Source organism: Arvicola amphibius, chromosome 4 (genome assembly GCF_903992535.2).
Source record: "Arvicola amphibius chromosome 4, mArvAmp1.2, whole genome shotgun sequence".
NCBI classification, from domain to species: domain Eukaryota; kingdom Metazoa; phylum Chordata; class Mammalia; order Rodentia; family Cricetidae; genus Arvicola; species Arvicola amphibius.
The window spans coordinates 46,516,966-46,532,899 of NC_052050.1; the positions used below are offsets into that span (position 1 = coordinate 46,516,966).

At 57.1% G+C, this 15,934-nt stretch overlaps 1 protein-coding gene across 2 annotated transcripts; it reads right to left on the minus strand.

Annotated features, from left to right (window-relative positions):
• Positions 1-917: 917 nt before the first annotated feature.
• On the minus strand, positions 918-15,211 carry Mnt (MAX network transcriptional repressor). Of its 2 annotated transcripts, XM_038327922.1 has the most exons (7): positions 15,174-15,211; positions 14,362-14,568; positions 9,202-9,787; positions 8,706-8,747; positions 8,442-8,553; positions 3,496-3,688; positions 918-3,305 (listed from the first exon to the last, which is right to left on the minus strand). In XM_038327922.1, the coding sequence occupies exons 2-7, from the start codon at positions 14,432-14,434 to the stop codon at positions 2,533-2,535; spliced, it is 1,779 nt and encodes a 592-aa protein (XP_038183850.1). In that variant the 5' UTR covers positions 14,435-14,568; positions 15,174-15,211; the 3' UTR covers positions 918-2,532. The 2 variants fall into 2 exon arrangements, with proteins under 2 accessions (XP_038183850.1, XP_038183849.1); XM_038327921.1 differs by lacking the exon at positions 15,174-15,211 and having other exon boundaries at positions 14,362-14,975.
• Positions 15,212-15,934: the final 723 nt, after the last annotated feature.

Consider the following 15,934-nt stretch of genomic DNA (forward strand, 5'->3'; position numbering starts at 1 on the left):
CATGAACAGCCACTAGAATACAGTTCAATAGTAAAAATACAATATGTACAAAATTAGGGTTTTGTAGTTTTTTTTCCCACACAGCAGATGTACCCAAACACATAAAAATCTCTACAGTCTGGGGTCGCTACAATTCATATTTCAGGAAACAGAGACACAGTGACTGAGTCCTCACTGTAAACAAGGGCCACCTCTTTGGGGACTGGGAGTGGGACCCTGGGATTAGGGGGAGGATCAGCTGTTCCTAGAGAGACTATGGTGACCCAACTACCCTCCAGGCATTCTCTGCCCTTCTTTGGCCCCCAGGGAACCACTCTTCCCACCCCCCCTTCCTCCCCGAGGTAAAGATCCCAGGCAGTGAGCCACTCCAAACAGCACAGGTAAAACACGCATGAGAGGTAAGGTGTGTGTGTATGTGTCCCAGGCTAGAAGGGATAGGGAGGGAAGGGCCAGGCGGTCCCACAGGGTGAGGACAGATGTGGTCCTAACAGCTCTCAAAGGGAAGATGCCCACGAAAGGGCTGGGAGGTGGCTGCCCACTAGGGCACACAGCAGTCACAAACAACAAAAACAGCAACAACACCCATCATCACCAATCTGGACATGGTCATTCGGCACTATATCTGCAGGAACCCCTGGCGGGGGGAGGGGCGATGAGGTATCTGTGCAGGCCCACAGGCCAACACGATGGTGGGAACTCTGGAACTGGCCTCAAGACACAAAGGGGAGCTGGGCGGTGGTGGCGCAAGCCTTTAATCCCAGCACTCGGGAGGCAGAGGCAGGCGAATCTCTGAGTTCGAGGCCAGCCTGGTCTACAAGAGCTAGTTCCAGGACAGGCTCTAGAAACTACAGGGAAACCCTGTCTCGAAAAAACCAAAAAAAAAAAAAAAAAAAAAAAAAAAAAAAAAGACACAAAGGGGAAAAGGGTGGGAGCGAGCTCATCAAGTGGCCTGACTATGCCAGCACCAGACTGCTTTGTCACCACAGAGCAGAGCGGAGGTGGCCCCCAGAGTCAGGGTGTAGGCAGAGGTGGCTGCGGCTGCAGGAAGGCAGCCAGCTTGTGGGTGGGGATTTCTGCACTAGGGTAGTGACCTGGTCTTAGCCACTGTCCCCCACACCCGGCGACATAATAAAGTGCCCTGGGAGGTTTCCAGGGCCAGAAGGACCTGTGGGTTTGAAGCGTCTAAGGAGTCATTATTTCAAGGGAGAAGGTATTCAAGACCTCCACTGGCCCCAGTGCCTTGCTCACAATGTCATCTGAAGGACCCTGAGCCCTCCTGGCCCCTTGACTTGCCCCAGTGCAAACTTCACACCTGGGGACACTTGCTTCCTGTCCCACACTGAAAGGCCATTGGTGAGTGTCCAGTGGGGAGCTGAATGTGCACACATGTAACTGAGTGTCTGACACAAGGCCACTTATAATAAATACCCACTTAAAAAGGGAAGCCAAGCAAGCAGTCCGCAAAAGCAGAGGCAGGAGACAGCATCCCTAAGCACAGGACGCTCGCTCTTCTCAGTCCGGATGAGCCTTGTCTTAGCCCAGCAAAGGCCCTTCCCACAGTGGAGTGCATCACCCACCAGGAAGGGGCCTCACAATTGCCACTGAAAGGAGATTGGAAAAGCCCCAGGATTTCAGCTCACGGATACCTCAGCAGTGGCTTAGCTCCTGGAGCCTTGCTGGTCCATGTTTCCTAAGCTGAAGGCAGTACCTAAACCAGAGGCCTGGGGAAGCACTGGACAGAGCAAGGAACTAGGCCAGTGAGTGACAAGCCCAAGGATGGAGTTCCTCTCAGGCCTAGTGGGTGGGAGGCAGAATTGCCAGCACCACCTCCCCAGCCCTAAGCTCAGCCTGCTCTTTAGAGGTCAAAGCCTAGGGGCAGGTGTGGAAAACTTGGCACCAGCCTGCATTTTGTTTATTGTTGGTTGATGCTCATTTTAAACAGTTTCTACTGTAACCAATCACAGTGACTACAGGTGGATTAGCCCCAGGCCCAGGCATTCACCTGTCCTCACTCCAGATCTTAGGATCTGTCACCTGTATTCAGAGCTGGGCCCCTCACCACCCAGTCCTCATTTTTTCTGGGGCTCTGTTTCCACACAGAAATCCCAGAGGACTCTGAGGCTGGGGAGGGGAGGTGAGGCCAGGAAGCTCGACCACCTCACCCGACAGAGGAATAGCAGCAACAGCACAGGAAGGCAGGCCAGGGAAGAAGCCAGAGAACATAACCACAGCGCAGACTTCGGGGTGGACAAGGTAGGGAGGCAGGAGTGGCACCAGGCTGGGCAGGCAAGTATGTCCACCAAAGCGTCCTCACGTCTACCGAGTCCTAGTGCAGCAGGACAGCTCTGCCTGCACCCAACTCCCTGGAGGGCCCCTCCCCTGGCTCAGAGTCTCTGCACCCCCTTCCCCTAGGAGGCCTGGGGGTGGTGTGGGTGGGGCGGGCCTGGCTGGAATGTGTGGAGCTGGTGGGTGGGAGAGGGACAGTCAGGTCCCCCTTCCCTGCCCCCACTGGGGGCCAAAGTGGCCTCATCCTCAAGCCAGCTTGAGTGTGCTGACAGGAAAGGAGGGCATAGTGACCATAGTCACAGGGTTGAGCACTGTTTGGCCCACCAGCTGGGGGTGGTGTACCACCTGGGCCCCCACAGCTGGCTTTGCCATGACAGTAGCTGGGGGCCCCAGCCCGGCTGTGCCATTCACTTGCTGGTGCGAAAGGGTATGGGCAATGTGGCTCACTGCCACAGGTTGGCTCACCGCTACAGGCTGTGGGTACAAGGGCAGCTGGGAGCCGAGGTGGGCCACATGGTTGAGGGTGGCAGGGTGCACCGTAATGTGGCCAATGGGAGGTGTGGCAGGTGCCAGCTGCACAGCAGGGCTGGGGGTAGAGGGGGCAATGTGGGCGATGTGCTTGCCCCCCGGCCCCTGCAGAACGTGGTTCACAGTCTGGATGACTGAGGCGTGGGTGGTGGCTGTATGGGCGATAACTGTGGAGCCTCCCCCTGCAGTGGCCACAAGATGTGCTGGAGCTGGTACTAGGGTCTGGGTCGGGGTAGCTGGTGTGGGAGGAGGGGCTGGCAAGGTGGTTTTTTGCTGTGGTGGTTGCTGCTGCACAGGGAGGTGGGCAGGAGACAGGGCCACTGGGTGAGGGTGAGGATGAGGATGCGGGTGGGTGGGCAGAGGCGCAGAGGTGGTGCCGGGGGCTGGCAGGGCGGATTTCAGCAGCTCCGGCTGGGGACGATGGTTCAGCTTAGGTGGGCCCAGGCCTGCCCGGTCTTCCTCCATCTCCTCGTCTATGTTGTCCTCGCCCTCTGTCAGGGAACACAGGGCAGGGAGCAGGTCAGAAGAGCTTGGGGAACAAGCGGCTGGAGGCATAGGAGTCCTTGGAGGGCAGTATGATGGAGCTGGGACAGATGGCCTCTTTTCTAGCAGGAAAGACCCTCAGGGGAGCTAAGGACAACATTTGAGGGTGGGAGGACCAGCACAGGGGCCAAGGCTCACCTGAGGCTGTGGAGGTGGAGGCCTGGTCATCCTCAGGCTGGCCTGTCTGCCGGAGCACACGGTCAATCTCCAGGACGTCCATCCACTGGCTCAGCTCGTGCTTGAGCTCTGCCAGGCGCTGCTGCGTGGCAATCTTCTCCCGTGCCAGCCGCTCCATCTCATGCTCATACTCTTTCTCCTTTCTCTTCAGGGACTGGGGACAGGGCAAGGGACAGCAGGTGCCCTTAGCAGCAGCCACAGGCTCCACAGGTTTCAAAACCTCTGAACCAGTGGTTCTCAACCTTCCAAGGGTTTTACCCTTTAATACAGTTCCTCATGTTGTGGTGACCCCCAGCCATAAAATTATTTTATTACTTCACAATTGTAATTTTGTTACTGTTATGGATTAATGTAAGTAGCTGATATATATGACTCCTCCCCAAAGGGGTCATGACCCGCAGGTTGAGAACCACTGCACAATCTGCAGTGACCAAAGCAGCTGAGAGGCCACGCTGCCTCCTTTCCCATCACTCTGCCCAAACCAGCATCTGAGTCACTGTGGGTGCCTAAGCAGGCACCACCGAAAGCTAGCAATGATCCAAGTCTGGGACACTTCTCCACACCACCCTGACTGGGTCCCCAGGGACAGCTTCATAGTCTTTCAACCCCCTCACTCCCTCCCGGCCTCTCCCACCACTCATCTTACGCCTCACTCCCTGAAGCCACTGTCCCCCAAAGAACCTGCACTCCTTTCTACCACTCACGCGTCCCGGGAGGGTTATCTGCTAGACTACGACAGCAAGGTCTCCACCCCAGGCTATTCTATCTGCTTGGCAACAACGCTGGCGCCGTTCCTCCCCCTGAAGTCAGCCGCACCTTAACTAACTATGCTTTCTCCAGCCTGTACTTCGCACTGCTCCCCACGCAGGATCCTGCCCACAACCCTCCAGCGCCCACAGGATACTGAACCTGATACACCTGTGGTGTGCCCCACCTGCCAACAACAAAGGATCTTGGGGAGCTCCATAGCACCCCAAGTCTGATTGTATACCCCTAGGGACTTTCACATCACAGACTATTTCTGCCTCCCTCAGAACACAGGAGTCTACCCACAGTGCCCCCTCTATACTGGGCCCTGCCCCATCTGAAGCCTCACCGCGTTGCACAGGCTTAGAAACCGCTCCAAAAGGCCAGCTCACATCCCAGTGCCTCTGTGACCTCCAGACCCCAACACTTAGCCCACTTCTTCTGTCTCCCAGCCTAGGTTTGTCAACCCTGAGGTGTTCATCAGGCAAGGCAGACAAGATACTCCTTGCTGACTCCAGAGTCCACTTCTCAACCTGCTCGTGAACATCTAACTTCCAGAGCACAGGATCACCTCAAGTGCAGAGATCAGGAGCACTCCACACATGAGCTTGTCTCTGAGCCCTGTCTGTGCTGATGTGGATCCCCCGCCTACATTTCCTGCCCCCCCATGTGTGAGTGGAGGGGGAGTCCAGTCTGTCTCTTGTTGACGCCTGCAGGGGAAGGGGACACACTGTTACAGTGAACACGCGAGTGAGAGAGCTGATAAGGGTTTTTCTCAGCTTCTACAGTGTAGACCCCAGCTGACCTGCTTGGCTCCTTCACCAGACGACACCGGGTCCTTCTCCTAGGTCCCACCTGAGCCCAAGCTCTTCCACTAGCCTTCCCCAGGCCAGGGCCTCGTCAGCATCCCCTTCTACCGCAGCCTGTCCCAATGTCCCTACTGTGTTTTGAGCACTGGATAGGAGTCTGTCTGATGGGCCTTTATTAGCCCTGGCTCAGCAGTCCACACATGGCTCCTGTCCCGTCAGTGAGAGATTGCAGGGCTGTTCTACAGTCCGTTTCCATCCTCGACCCTATCAGCGGCCAGTAGTGTGCTCGCTCAGGCCGACGAGGATGTCCCAAGGGTCTGTGTGCCTGCCACCCTCCTTTCAGGATGTCAGCCTCTACCCGACCTTTCCTGCGTCAAAGGGAACTCAGCAGACTCAGTCTCCCATTTCCATGATCTAGCAGCACCTCAGCAGCTTCTCCTGACCGGGTACAGCAACGCATCCAGCCCCCTTACCACTAGACCCCACTTCCCCTCCAGTGGCCCCAATCTCTGGACATTTCTGACACCGTAAGCAAATGTTTCAAATGATCATGCCATGCTGGCCTTAACACGCCTGTCATTAGTTCCACACCCCAGTGTTCCCTCTACCACCCGACTTCAATTTAACCTGCTTCTCCTCATATTTCTGCTAGAAATAGTAGTAAAGACCTTGTGTTTACCCTAACACGCAAGTGCACGTGACACCTATGTGTCCTCTCACCTGGCTCTGTCACTGAGGGCTGTACATGCCATCAGAGGAGGTCACATCAACCATAGGCCCTTGGTGACTCAGTCCTCGCTTGAACCCTGAGACTGCTGGCTGGAAGTGCCATCCCCAACTCTATCCACTGCTTGCAGAAAGGCTCTATTGTGGTTCAGGAAGATAAAGCATCAGGGGCCAAACACCCTCCTTTTCACAGTTAAGCCCACAGGCCTGGAGACCCCTGCAGAGCTTCCCAAGGGTCAAAGGTTAGGCCACACTGCTGCTTCACTTTTGCTTTGCGGTGCTAGCAATTAAGTCCACGGCCACAGAGATGCTAGGCAAGTCCTCTTCTCAGCTAGCGCTCTTTCTCCAAATCCTTCACTACGTCCAGGCAACTTTAGAGACCACCTGGGACCTCCACACCCCTTTTTAATACCCCTTGCCCTTACACAGCGTTTTACTATGCAAGCCTCGCTGATCTGGAACTCAGATCCACCTGCATCTTGCTCCAGAGTGTTGAGATTAAGGGCTAGTGGCATCAGGACAGCCCTTCCTACGGCCTTTCTCTTCTGGACACACTACTGACGTCGCAGGTCCTCAAGGCCCCTGCCACTGCTCTTCCCGGACCGACTTTCAGCTCGCACCAGTCACTGTTGCCTCTCCGCAAGACAAGTCCAAGGACGTCTCTCCCTCGCTCCTGCTGAAGAAACAACCACCCTATCCTCCACTTTGCCTTGTTCACCCAGGATGACGCAGGCCTCTGCCAATGTCCTTTCCCAACACTTTCCTAATGCCTCAGAACTGATCCACCACCTGTCAAGGCACAGTCCCTGGCATGTGCACGTTCTGGATCTGCTCACTGTAAGGGTGAATATGACAGGCTAAAATTCACCCTTTCTTTGGTCTCTGGTTCTCAGAAGCAAACCCAGGGCACAACCAAAACCATTCAAATAAATGAACGGGTGCCACACAGGGTTTCCAGAATCTTTTTGGTTTGGGGGCTTTTGTTTTTGTTTTGTTTCGTTTTGTTTTTTTAACTCTTCGAGACAGGATCTCTCTGTAACAGCTCTAGCTGACCTGGGATTCACTTTGCAGACCAGGCTGGTGCCAAACTCACAGACATTCACCTGCCTCTGCCTCTCAAGTGCGGGGATTAAAGGCCTATGCTACCCGCCAACCACCACCCAGCTGGGTTTCCAGAATCTTGTGACTTCTGTTTCTGCTTCTGTGACCAGCATCAAGCAAGCATTCTCAGGACCAGCCTGGGGCCCCGCCCACTTCCTTGTCAGTTTAGACCTGACCCTAGGGAGCTTCCTTCGGTTGCTTCTACTGCAGCTATTTTCAAATCCACACATTATGCAAAGCTCCCTTTCCCAAGCACACATCTATAAAAAGGTACTTGCCTTGCTCCTACTTCGCAGTCACAATTCCTATTAATGTCTAGAGACCGCAAAATTTTTGCATAAATTTCAATTCTTCTACCATCTCTATGGTCTATTTTTTTTTTCTACTTAGCATCAACAAATGAGGAAACTGAAACTCAAAGAAAATGTCACGGCATAACGGCAGGCAGAGATGTGCTAAGGGACTGCTTTGGTAAAGGCAAGTGAATTACACCCAAGCCTTAAGTCAGTAAAATTATCACGGAAATTAGCCACAGGACATTGCAGTCTCCGCTGGGCCCCTTGGCCCGCAAGCGAGGCCCCGCCCCTTCGGGGCACGCGCGCACCCACGCGGACCTGTCCGCTGCGTCACCGCGGGCGGCCGGCCCCGCCCCCAGCTGCCGGGAAGCTCCGGGAGGCGGGCGGAGAGGCGCGCGCCTCGGAGGAGCTGCCGGGGCCTCAAACACCAGGTCCGGTTACCTCCGGCTTGTGACCGAGCTACCAAAGCCCTGCTGGGGTACGGGCACCCCTCCCACGGAAGCTGTGATGCAGCCTCGCTCCCGCGAGCATCCTGAGTGGGTGGACGGAAACCCCGATGCTCGCCCTGCCCCCGCGCGCGCGCGCCGCCGGGAGCGCTAGGTCCCTCCCATTCCCCAACGGTTTGGTCTCCCGCGCCGCCCAGCCTGGTCGCGCCCATCCCCCTCACTGCCTCCCGGGCACGCGGAGCCCTGCGCGGTTTCCAGGGCGACAGCAACCCCGCATTGCTGCAGAGGACCGCCAGTGAGGAGACAACACCAGGAGGGACCCCTTCCCCGCACTCGCGGGCAGGAAATAGTTAAGGCTCAGTGGCCCCGCTCCGTCACCCCAGCTGCCTCAGTGCCCCACCCCGACCGTAACCCTGTGCGCTGCCAGGTGAACGCAGACACCACGTCCCTCCCGATTCATTTCCCCCACTAGTGACTGCCCTTGGCCCGAGTCCGGGTCTTGCAGGTAGGGAGGTGCTGGGCCCGCTTCGTGCCCTTGTTACCCGCGGGCAGAACGGGCGCGGACGTGGGGGAGGGGAAGGCCGAAAAGTGCAGTGCCGCCGCCGCCCTCTTGCGCAGGCGCTCTCCTGCCCGCCCCCTCCCGGGCTGGGAGCCCCGCTGACGTCAGCCAGGCCATGTGCTTAGCGCCCGCGTGGAGGCGGGCGGGGGAGCTGCCGGCAGCAGGAGGAAACTGGCGCTGTGGCCGTCACGGCGTTGCCCATCCCTGCCTCCCTCCCACATACCTGGATGTACCGCAGCGCCGTCCGCAGCACGCTCAGATTCGAAGTCTTCTTGTCATCCACATTGGGGATGTTGCGCTTCAGGGTCTCAAAACATTCCTTCAGATGGGCCCTCCTGGGGAAAGGGGGTGAACACTAGTCAGCCTGTGCCAGGGGGCACAGCAGCAGGAGGCAGGGACAAACACAACAGAAGCTCTGGAGGGACCAAGGGTGGATGAGTCCAGGAGGGGCGGGCCCAGAGTCACACTCCCAAGTGTGCACACACACCTGTTTTTCTCCAATTTGTTGTGGACTTCTCTGGTTCCGATCCTGAAACCCAGACAGACAGGAGGCTCAGGTCCGGCTTTCCGGACCCACGCCACCCATACCACCAATGACCAGGTGTCGTAGGCTTTTTTTTTTTTTTTTGTCCCCCAACATTATAAATTGGAAGCGTTGGGCCCATCCACCCATTGGAGGGCACCTCTATGCGCATAACCCATGACCCCTGAACTTTCCATCCCACTGGTCCAACTTAAAAAGGGATCCTGGAGGGTTATAGAATCTACTTTCTGCAAAGGCTTGGAAATGCCTGTTGTAATCTCCAGTGTTGCTGTGGGTCTGACAACAGAAAGCTAAGACCCACAATCAGCACGGTAGTGTTTTATTAGGAGAGGTATTCCTAAGTGGCACAGGGCATTCCTAGAAGAGCTAGCTGGCCAAGGCACCTTCTCTTGCACTCCCAGTCTCCATCCTCCCTGCCCCTCTGCCGTGCCCCACTCACCCCCCAGGCCTCTTCTTTTGTTCACTGGATTTGGCTTCTTCAGCTGGTGCCAATTTCAGGGTCCCAAGCGTGGGTGGGGGTGGTTGCTGGGGAGCCAGCTGAGGCTGGACTCCAGGGTGTGGTGCAATGGTCAGGATGGGCGTAGGGAGGGGCTGCAAAGGCTTGGGGCTGCCAGTGGGGGCAACTGTGGTCTTCGCATCAGGCAGTAGGGGAGCAGGGGTGGGCACCTGTGGTCTGGTGGGCAGGGGGATTGGCTCCTTAATGCTGAGTCCAGGGGTGCTGACCAGGGCTGGCTGTCGAGGAGCCAGGGGTAGAGGCTGGGCTGCTGGGGGCAGAGGTGGAGGTGGGGGCAGAGACTGTGGGGAGTTGGTCACTACAGGAATAGGAATGACAGTCAGTGGAGTTGGGGTGGCAAGAGGTGGTGGTGGTGCGGGTGGTGGTGCCGGTGGCGACAAGGGTAGCGGTGGAGCCTCGACGCGGGGTTCCTCCACAGGCAGGGCATGGGCCAACCTGGCCAAGGTACTTGCCCTTTTCTGCTCCTGTTCTCTCTCCCTTTCCCGCTCCAGGCGAAGGCGCTCCTGCTCCTCTATGCAGAGAGAACACACAGGGCCTTAGCACAACCCAGTACGCTGGGCCCCTATTTAACCTGCCATCCACCCCTAACTTTGTTCCAGTCAGGGTTCAGTGACATCCTGCCCTGCCTGAGACACCAGACACAGCCAACCAAGCATGTCCACCCAAGGCATCACTGAACAGACAAAGCACAAGCCTGGCCCCTGCCACTGGGAACTTCACATTCTGGGGCAGGGAGTGGGGCAAAAAAAGGAATAGGGGCACCAGGCTGGGTTAGGGGAAGTCAGGGGCTCATGAAAAGGTGAGCAAGCGCAGTGAGGGGTGGGATGTTGCAGGCCCAGCAACCTGGAGCTGCAGGAACTAGACAGGTGTGCACAGGGATCCATGAGGTCTGAGCTGCCAATAGGCCAGACCACCACAGAAGGGGGAGACCTGCCACAGAATCTACCAGGCACCTGTTAGCGGGCAGTTTCATAAACAGTGAGCAGAGACAATGATTTGCTGGGTTACATCGCAAGCCTGACACCTGGGATTGTCACTGGGAGCTTACGAGGTGTCCTCTGACATCCACACCCCAGCCTCCTCCCAAGAGCCCTAGGTCACAGGGCAAATATATATCACATTTACTTCATGAGAAAATGGGCTGGAACTTCTTACTCCAGGCAAAGTCCAAGGCCCCAACTTTTCCTCAGAGAGCAACGAACACAGCTGTCCCTTCTTCCAACAGGTAAGGACCCATTTCTCTCAGTTCTGGCTGTGTCGCTTGTACAACACCAGTTACAGTAGGAACAGCAGAGCTTAGGAAGGGCGGAGGCAGGCAGAAGTAAAGGCACAGAGGCAGAGCAGGGCCCCCGCACTCAGGAAACCTTTAAATACAATCATGTCCTTCAGCATCTCTACTAAAAGCCCAGCAGAAAGGTGAGACCTACTCAGAGCTAATCAAAGACGGGATTGGGCCCTTATCCATGAACTGGCCTTTTCTCAGACCCCACCATCAGGTTCCCTAGCATCTTCCAAGTAAAGGAAGGAGCCCAGGCCCTTCTGCTTGTGGTGTTCTTGTTGACAACAGAGGACAGACACACCCCCAAACAGGATCACGGAATGTGGGGCTGGGGTTAGGAGGGGCATAGTCCCCCCTCAGGTCTTCACAGCTCAAAGACCCCATGGAACAGTGAGAGGAGCAGGCCCACCTCAGCCCCACAAGGCAAGGAAGGAGCTGAGGAGGAAGTAGGGAGGAAGTGTTAGGAAGGAATCATAAACTGTTTCCCAGCAGCCAGAGTCTAGGGCTGCCATGGGTTGGCCTCTTCCCATCCCTCCTGCCCTTCAGGAAGGGAAGGGCAGGCTTGCTCCAAAGTGGCCTAGCTCACCCAGGCATCTCTCTGTCAGCAATGACTTAGGTTACTGCAGCTTCCCACAAACCACAGTGGCAAAGAAGTCTGTGGAGTTCCAACTTCAGAGCCATTCTCCAGCTGGGTTCAGAACATCTCTGTCCACACACTTCCAACTCAGTGCCTAATACGGCTCCTCTGAATCTCTATTTTGTGTTAGCGAGGGTACACACATTCTCGGGTCGTTTCTCTTCACCCACCATGAGTTCCAGGCAGAGTTGTCTCACTGGCCTGGGGACAAGTATTTTAAATCACCATAGGCGAGGAGCCCAAGGCCAGGTACTGGACTAGAAGCTGAGCCCGAATTTTAAAGCTCCCCTCCCTTTCTGCCACCATGAAGACATGCTTCCCAGATACAGGAAGGACTCACTGAATTAGGCTCTACCACACCCAGTACTGTCAGACCTAACTAGACAGCAGAGGCTGCCATGACCAGCCGCACCAGTCCAGAGCTTCCCGCTCCTAGCTCTGCCTCATTTCCTACCCACAGGGTCCCTCCCCAGTGCACCGGAGGGCAGAGTACACTAGTGGTCCTGGGGTCCCCTGTACGGACTATCTGTGTTTAGGACGTTTTAAAGAATGTTCTGTCCCACAGGTGTTCTCTCTCTCTCTCTCTCTCACACCTTCTCCAGCTTCCACCCAGACACCAGCCAGCTCCCTCCTCAGGGCTGGCAGAGAGCAGCCTTGCCCTTCCTCTTCTCTCTCACGTGCGCAGCACAGCCTCAGTTTTGTCACGCGAGCAAACTGGTCTAGGCCAGGCTTGACCTTGTCGAGGGAAAGGATAGAGCATCCCTGTGCACAGAGTTGGTTATCTGAAGTGAATCCCTCAGAGTGTGTGCTGTTCTGGTCAGCAGGTTGGTGTCAACTGTGGGGGTGGTCTCAACCTGTGGAAGCCAAATCTGGCCTTCGTACTTGAGTTCTTGGGGCAGATTGGGTTTCCCAGCACCAACCCATCATCTAAGACTCTGTGATCCAACACCAAGCAGCTGGGGCCTGAGAGCTAAACTCGGTTTCTCCCCAGAGCATACTTGGAGGGAAAGGGGCCTTTCCTAGGTTCCTGGACAGAGCTGTATCCACCAGCCCCCTTCATCTTCTGGTCGGCTCTGGACTTGACTGAGCAGGTGTGAACGCATAGCAGTAGAGGTCTGCTCCCTTCTTCTATACGCCTAGGAAGTCGGATGTGGAATAAGAGTTCCCTAGAGGCAACAGTAGGGTCAATCCTGTTCACCTCTAGCAGACTGCCTGGTACACAGTGGGGATATAATTGGTGCTCCTGAACTGCATTGTGTTGATGGTCGCAGCGGGTGACTCGTTCTCCCCCTCCCCACATCCGCCGCTGAAACCACACACTTGTCATTCTGGTTAACCACCAGCACTGTCCATTGCTTGACCCTGCTCTGGGCCCAAAACACAAGAGGGAGGAGCACGAGGGTGTATACCCCAGACCATCCGTTCTGCAAAAATCTAAGCACTGGGGTCTTGCACGTCTCCAGCGACTCCTGACCTTGAGAGGCTGGTCGGTCTGACTAGGCCCACAGACCTGCAGCTCCTCCACCCCTTGCCGGCTACCAGTCCTCCCGCCCTACCGCGCGGAACAAGCTGCAGGCGTGCGCGCGCCTTTGCGCGCGAGCACACAACACACACACTACTACCTCCTGCATGACTCATCACTGAAGCAACAATAGGAAGAAAGGAAAGGAGGGCGAAAAACTCTCTTCACAACACTGTCGACTGAAGGGTTCTGGGGGTGGGGGGTACCAGGAATCCCTGGGAACTGCACACCTATCATTTCAGGACTGAGGCCCTCGCAAGCATCTAGAAAGCTAACGTCTTTTCCGTTCAGCCTCTATTTCAGCAGCACTCGAAAGCTAGGGACCACCGCTAAAAGGGGTGGGGATCATAAACCCTCCTCTATCCTCTCTGAGGGCACGCAAAGTTTGCCCTTCTCACGCTGACTTATTCCAGTGTGGCCAGGATGTTGCCAGAAGAAGGGCCTAGGGACATCATTAGTGGGTCAGCAAGGAGATGTTAGTTGTAGATGTCACCCTGAGATTCTGAGGGTTTCCCTCACTACAGGATCAAAAACAGGAGGATCCGGCCAGAGCCAAGGTGAACGTAGCTCCTCCTACCCAGGGCAAAGGCTCTCCCTGGGAGGTGGCCAGAAACCGGAGCCCGAACCCAACCCGACTCACGGGGCCTCGCCAACCCCGCCCAGGCCCCGCCCCCGGGCAAGCGCAAGGCAGCGAGGAGGGGCCCGGCAGCACAGTCCCCAGCGGGAGTGTCCCCCGTGCACGTGGTCGTGGGCGGGGCCTGCCTACGTCACCACTTCGTGTAACCAACGGGCTTGGGACGCAGGCACACGCAACATTCCAGCCAAGAGCGGGTTTGAAACGCGCAGACACGCCACATTCCACACCGGCTAAAGCAGGGCAAGGCAGGGGGGCCTGGGGACTGCCCCCAGCGACCCGCGGGACACTCACATGCACCCAATCAGCGCAGCTTTCGGCCAAACCTAGACGAACGACCCAGCCCAGCTCTGGGAGGCGGGGTCAGGCGGGGCTGGCCAAGATCATAAGACACGCGATGTCATTTCATTCTGCAAAGGCCGCCTCCGCCCGAAGCAGCGCGTAGATCTGCCGGGAGCGCTCCCCGCACCTTCCTGCCGGGGCCAGGGAATCCAGAGAGCTGCTCCGCGTAGAGTATTCCCCACCCCCACCCAGTTGCGCACACGCCCCCTCGTGTGCTGTACAAACACCCGTGTACACGTCCGTTCATCCGCTCTCCCTCGGCTCCCATCACATATCTTGGTGCACACACGCACGCACACGCGGGTCTGCCACCCCCACACATCAACATCCCTCTCCCCATCCCCCGGTTCACACATCCTCAATGGTACCTAGGGCGCCGCCCGCCCACACCTAAGGAGCCCCCCACTGAAGGTGTATCGGGGGGTGCCAGGCAGCTAGAGTGGCACCCGCAGAAGCTGGGTCCCTCTTTGCATGTTAATGAATTCATTAATTATTTTCACTGCTCACATCACTCCTCCAGGACAGCAGCTCTTGTGGGGAGCCCGTGCTCTGCCCGGCTTTTTAGGTCGCGCCGGAGAGGGGCCTGCCTGCTATTTCTAGTGGGTTTGGGGATCGGGGTCACTGGCCTCCCCTTTTGCCCAGTGCCCCAGGGGCCCAGCCGGGCCGCTCACCACGTGCTCTCTGTTGTTGCTGCGCTTGCCATTCCAGGAAGCGGGCCGCCTCCAGTAGCGTCTCTATGCTCATCGCGCCGAGAGCAGCCGGGGGCGCGCCGGGGCCGAGGCTGCGGCCCGCGAGCCAAGCACAGGTCAGGCTGGCGGGCCGGCAGAAGGGAGGGATCACCTCCGGGGGGCGACAGGGCTGGGCGGCGCAGCGCACTCCTCAGGAAAGAACGGGGGAGCACGGGGAGGAAAATCAATGTCTCCCAAAATATTTGCAAAATAAGAATTTGCAAATTAAAACAATTTTGATGCAAAAAAATAAAAAAGGCGTTACTGCCTTCTTCCTTCCTTCTTCCTCTTCCTCCTTTCCGATGCCTCCCGCCCCACAGCCCCCGGAGTCCCGCCGACAAGAAAGGGCTTTGCAACAAGATGGCGAGGAGGCACCGACACACACAACAAGGGAAGGAGCCGCGCTGCCCCCGGCCGCCGCCCCCGCTACTACACCGGGGCCGCAGCCAAAGCCCGGACCGGAGCCCCCGCCCGTAAGGCCGCGGCGTCTCACTGAGGGCGGGGTCGCGCCAGGGATAGCCCCGCCCACCGCGCGCGCACACGTGGCTTGGGAGGGGGTGAGAAGGTGGAACCAGGCTTCCGCGCTGTTTCCGCTTTCCCGCCTTGCCCCTCCCTGTTCCGCGGCCAGCCACAAGTTAAACGGGGGTTGCGTGCTCGGGGCATTCACGGCGAGATCTGTCTTGCTGAGAGAAAGAATGGAAAACCCAAGGCTTTGGCTATCTGAGACAGCTGGAGTACAAGTCAGGGAAACCTACGATCTGACCCTTAGGTCTCTACGGCCCACGTAGACACGACCTAAATCCCGCCGCCGTCCGGTCTGTCGCAATTCCCCCGGGATCCGCCCCTGGGCGGAGCTGGCAGGAGCCAGCAGCTAGAGTACTGACAGAGGGACCGGAGAGCTGATCCCGTTCCGGATTTTGTCTCTGTTCCTCCCCCCGCAGTGCGTTCGCATCCTATTAGGCTACATCACCAGGCCGCCCGCCAATGGGCGGGCAGGACAACACGGCATGGAGCAGCTCCACATGGACACCCCGCGCCGCCAGCCTTCTGTTTAAAGGGCCAGTGTCTGCAGGGTCGTTTCAGCGGGTGCGGATAAGGCCACCGGGTGAACGTAGGGTGAGACACCTAAAGGGGAATTCCGCAGTCCTGCTCAGGCCCATCCCCTTCTTTTTACATCATTCTCCAATTCAAAATCAACTATTCCTTCCCTTTCCCTAAATTCTTTGTCCACTCTTGTCTGATATGGGCGGAGACAGAAAATGTGCGATTCCAAATCACCCTTCGTTGTGATGCCAGGACAGCAGTGGTCAAAGGCGAAGCGTCCACAGCACAGGCCAAGGAGGCGTAGCCTAAACCAGGAACAACAACGTGGAGGGCGGAAGCTGTGCGCTACCCGGGCTGCCCGCTGGGCGCGGGGCGGGGTCGCTGCCTTGGGTTGGAATTTCGCTCTCTTCAAGGCTCGCCAGCCAGCTCTTATCCTGGCTCCAAGTCTTAGGACTGTTCTTGGGTACAATCA

Coding starts and splice junctions, on each gene's coding strand:
- Mnt (XM_038327922.1), bottom strand. CDS start 14,434: ATGAGCATAGAGACGCTACTGGAGGCGGCCCGCTTCCTGGAATGGCAA. Junction 9,788..14,361: donor GCAACAACAGAGAGCACGTG/GTGAGCGGCCCG, acceptor CTCTCTGCATAG/AGGAGCAGGAGCGCCTTCGC. Junction 3,306..3,495: donor CTCCACCTCCACAGCCTCAG/GTGAGCCTTGGC, acceptor GTTCCCTGACAG/AGGGCGAGGACAACATAGAC.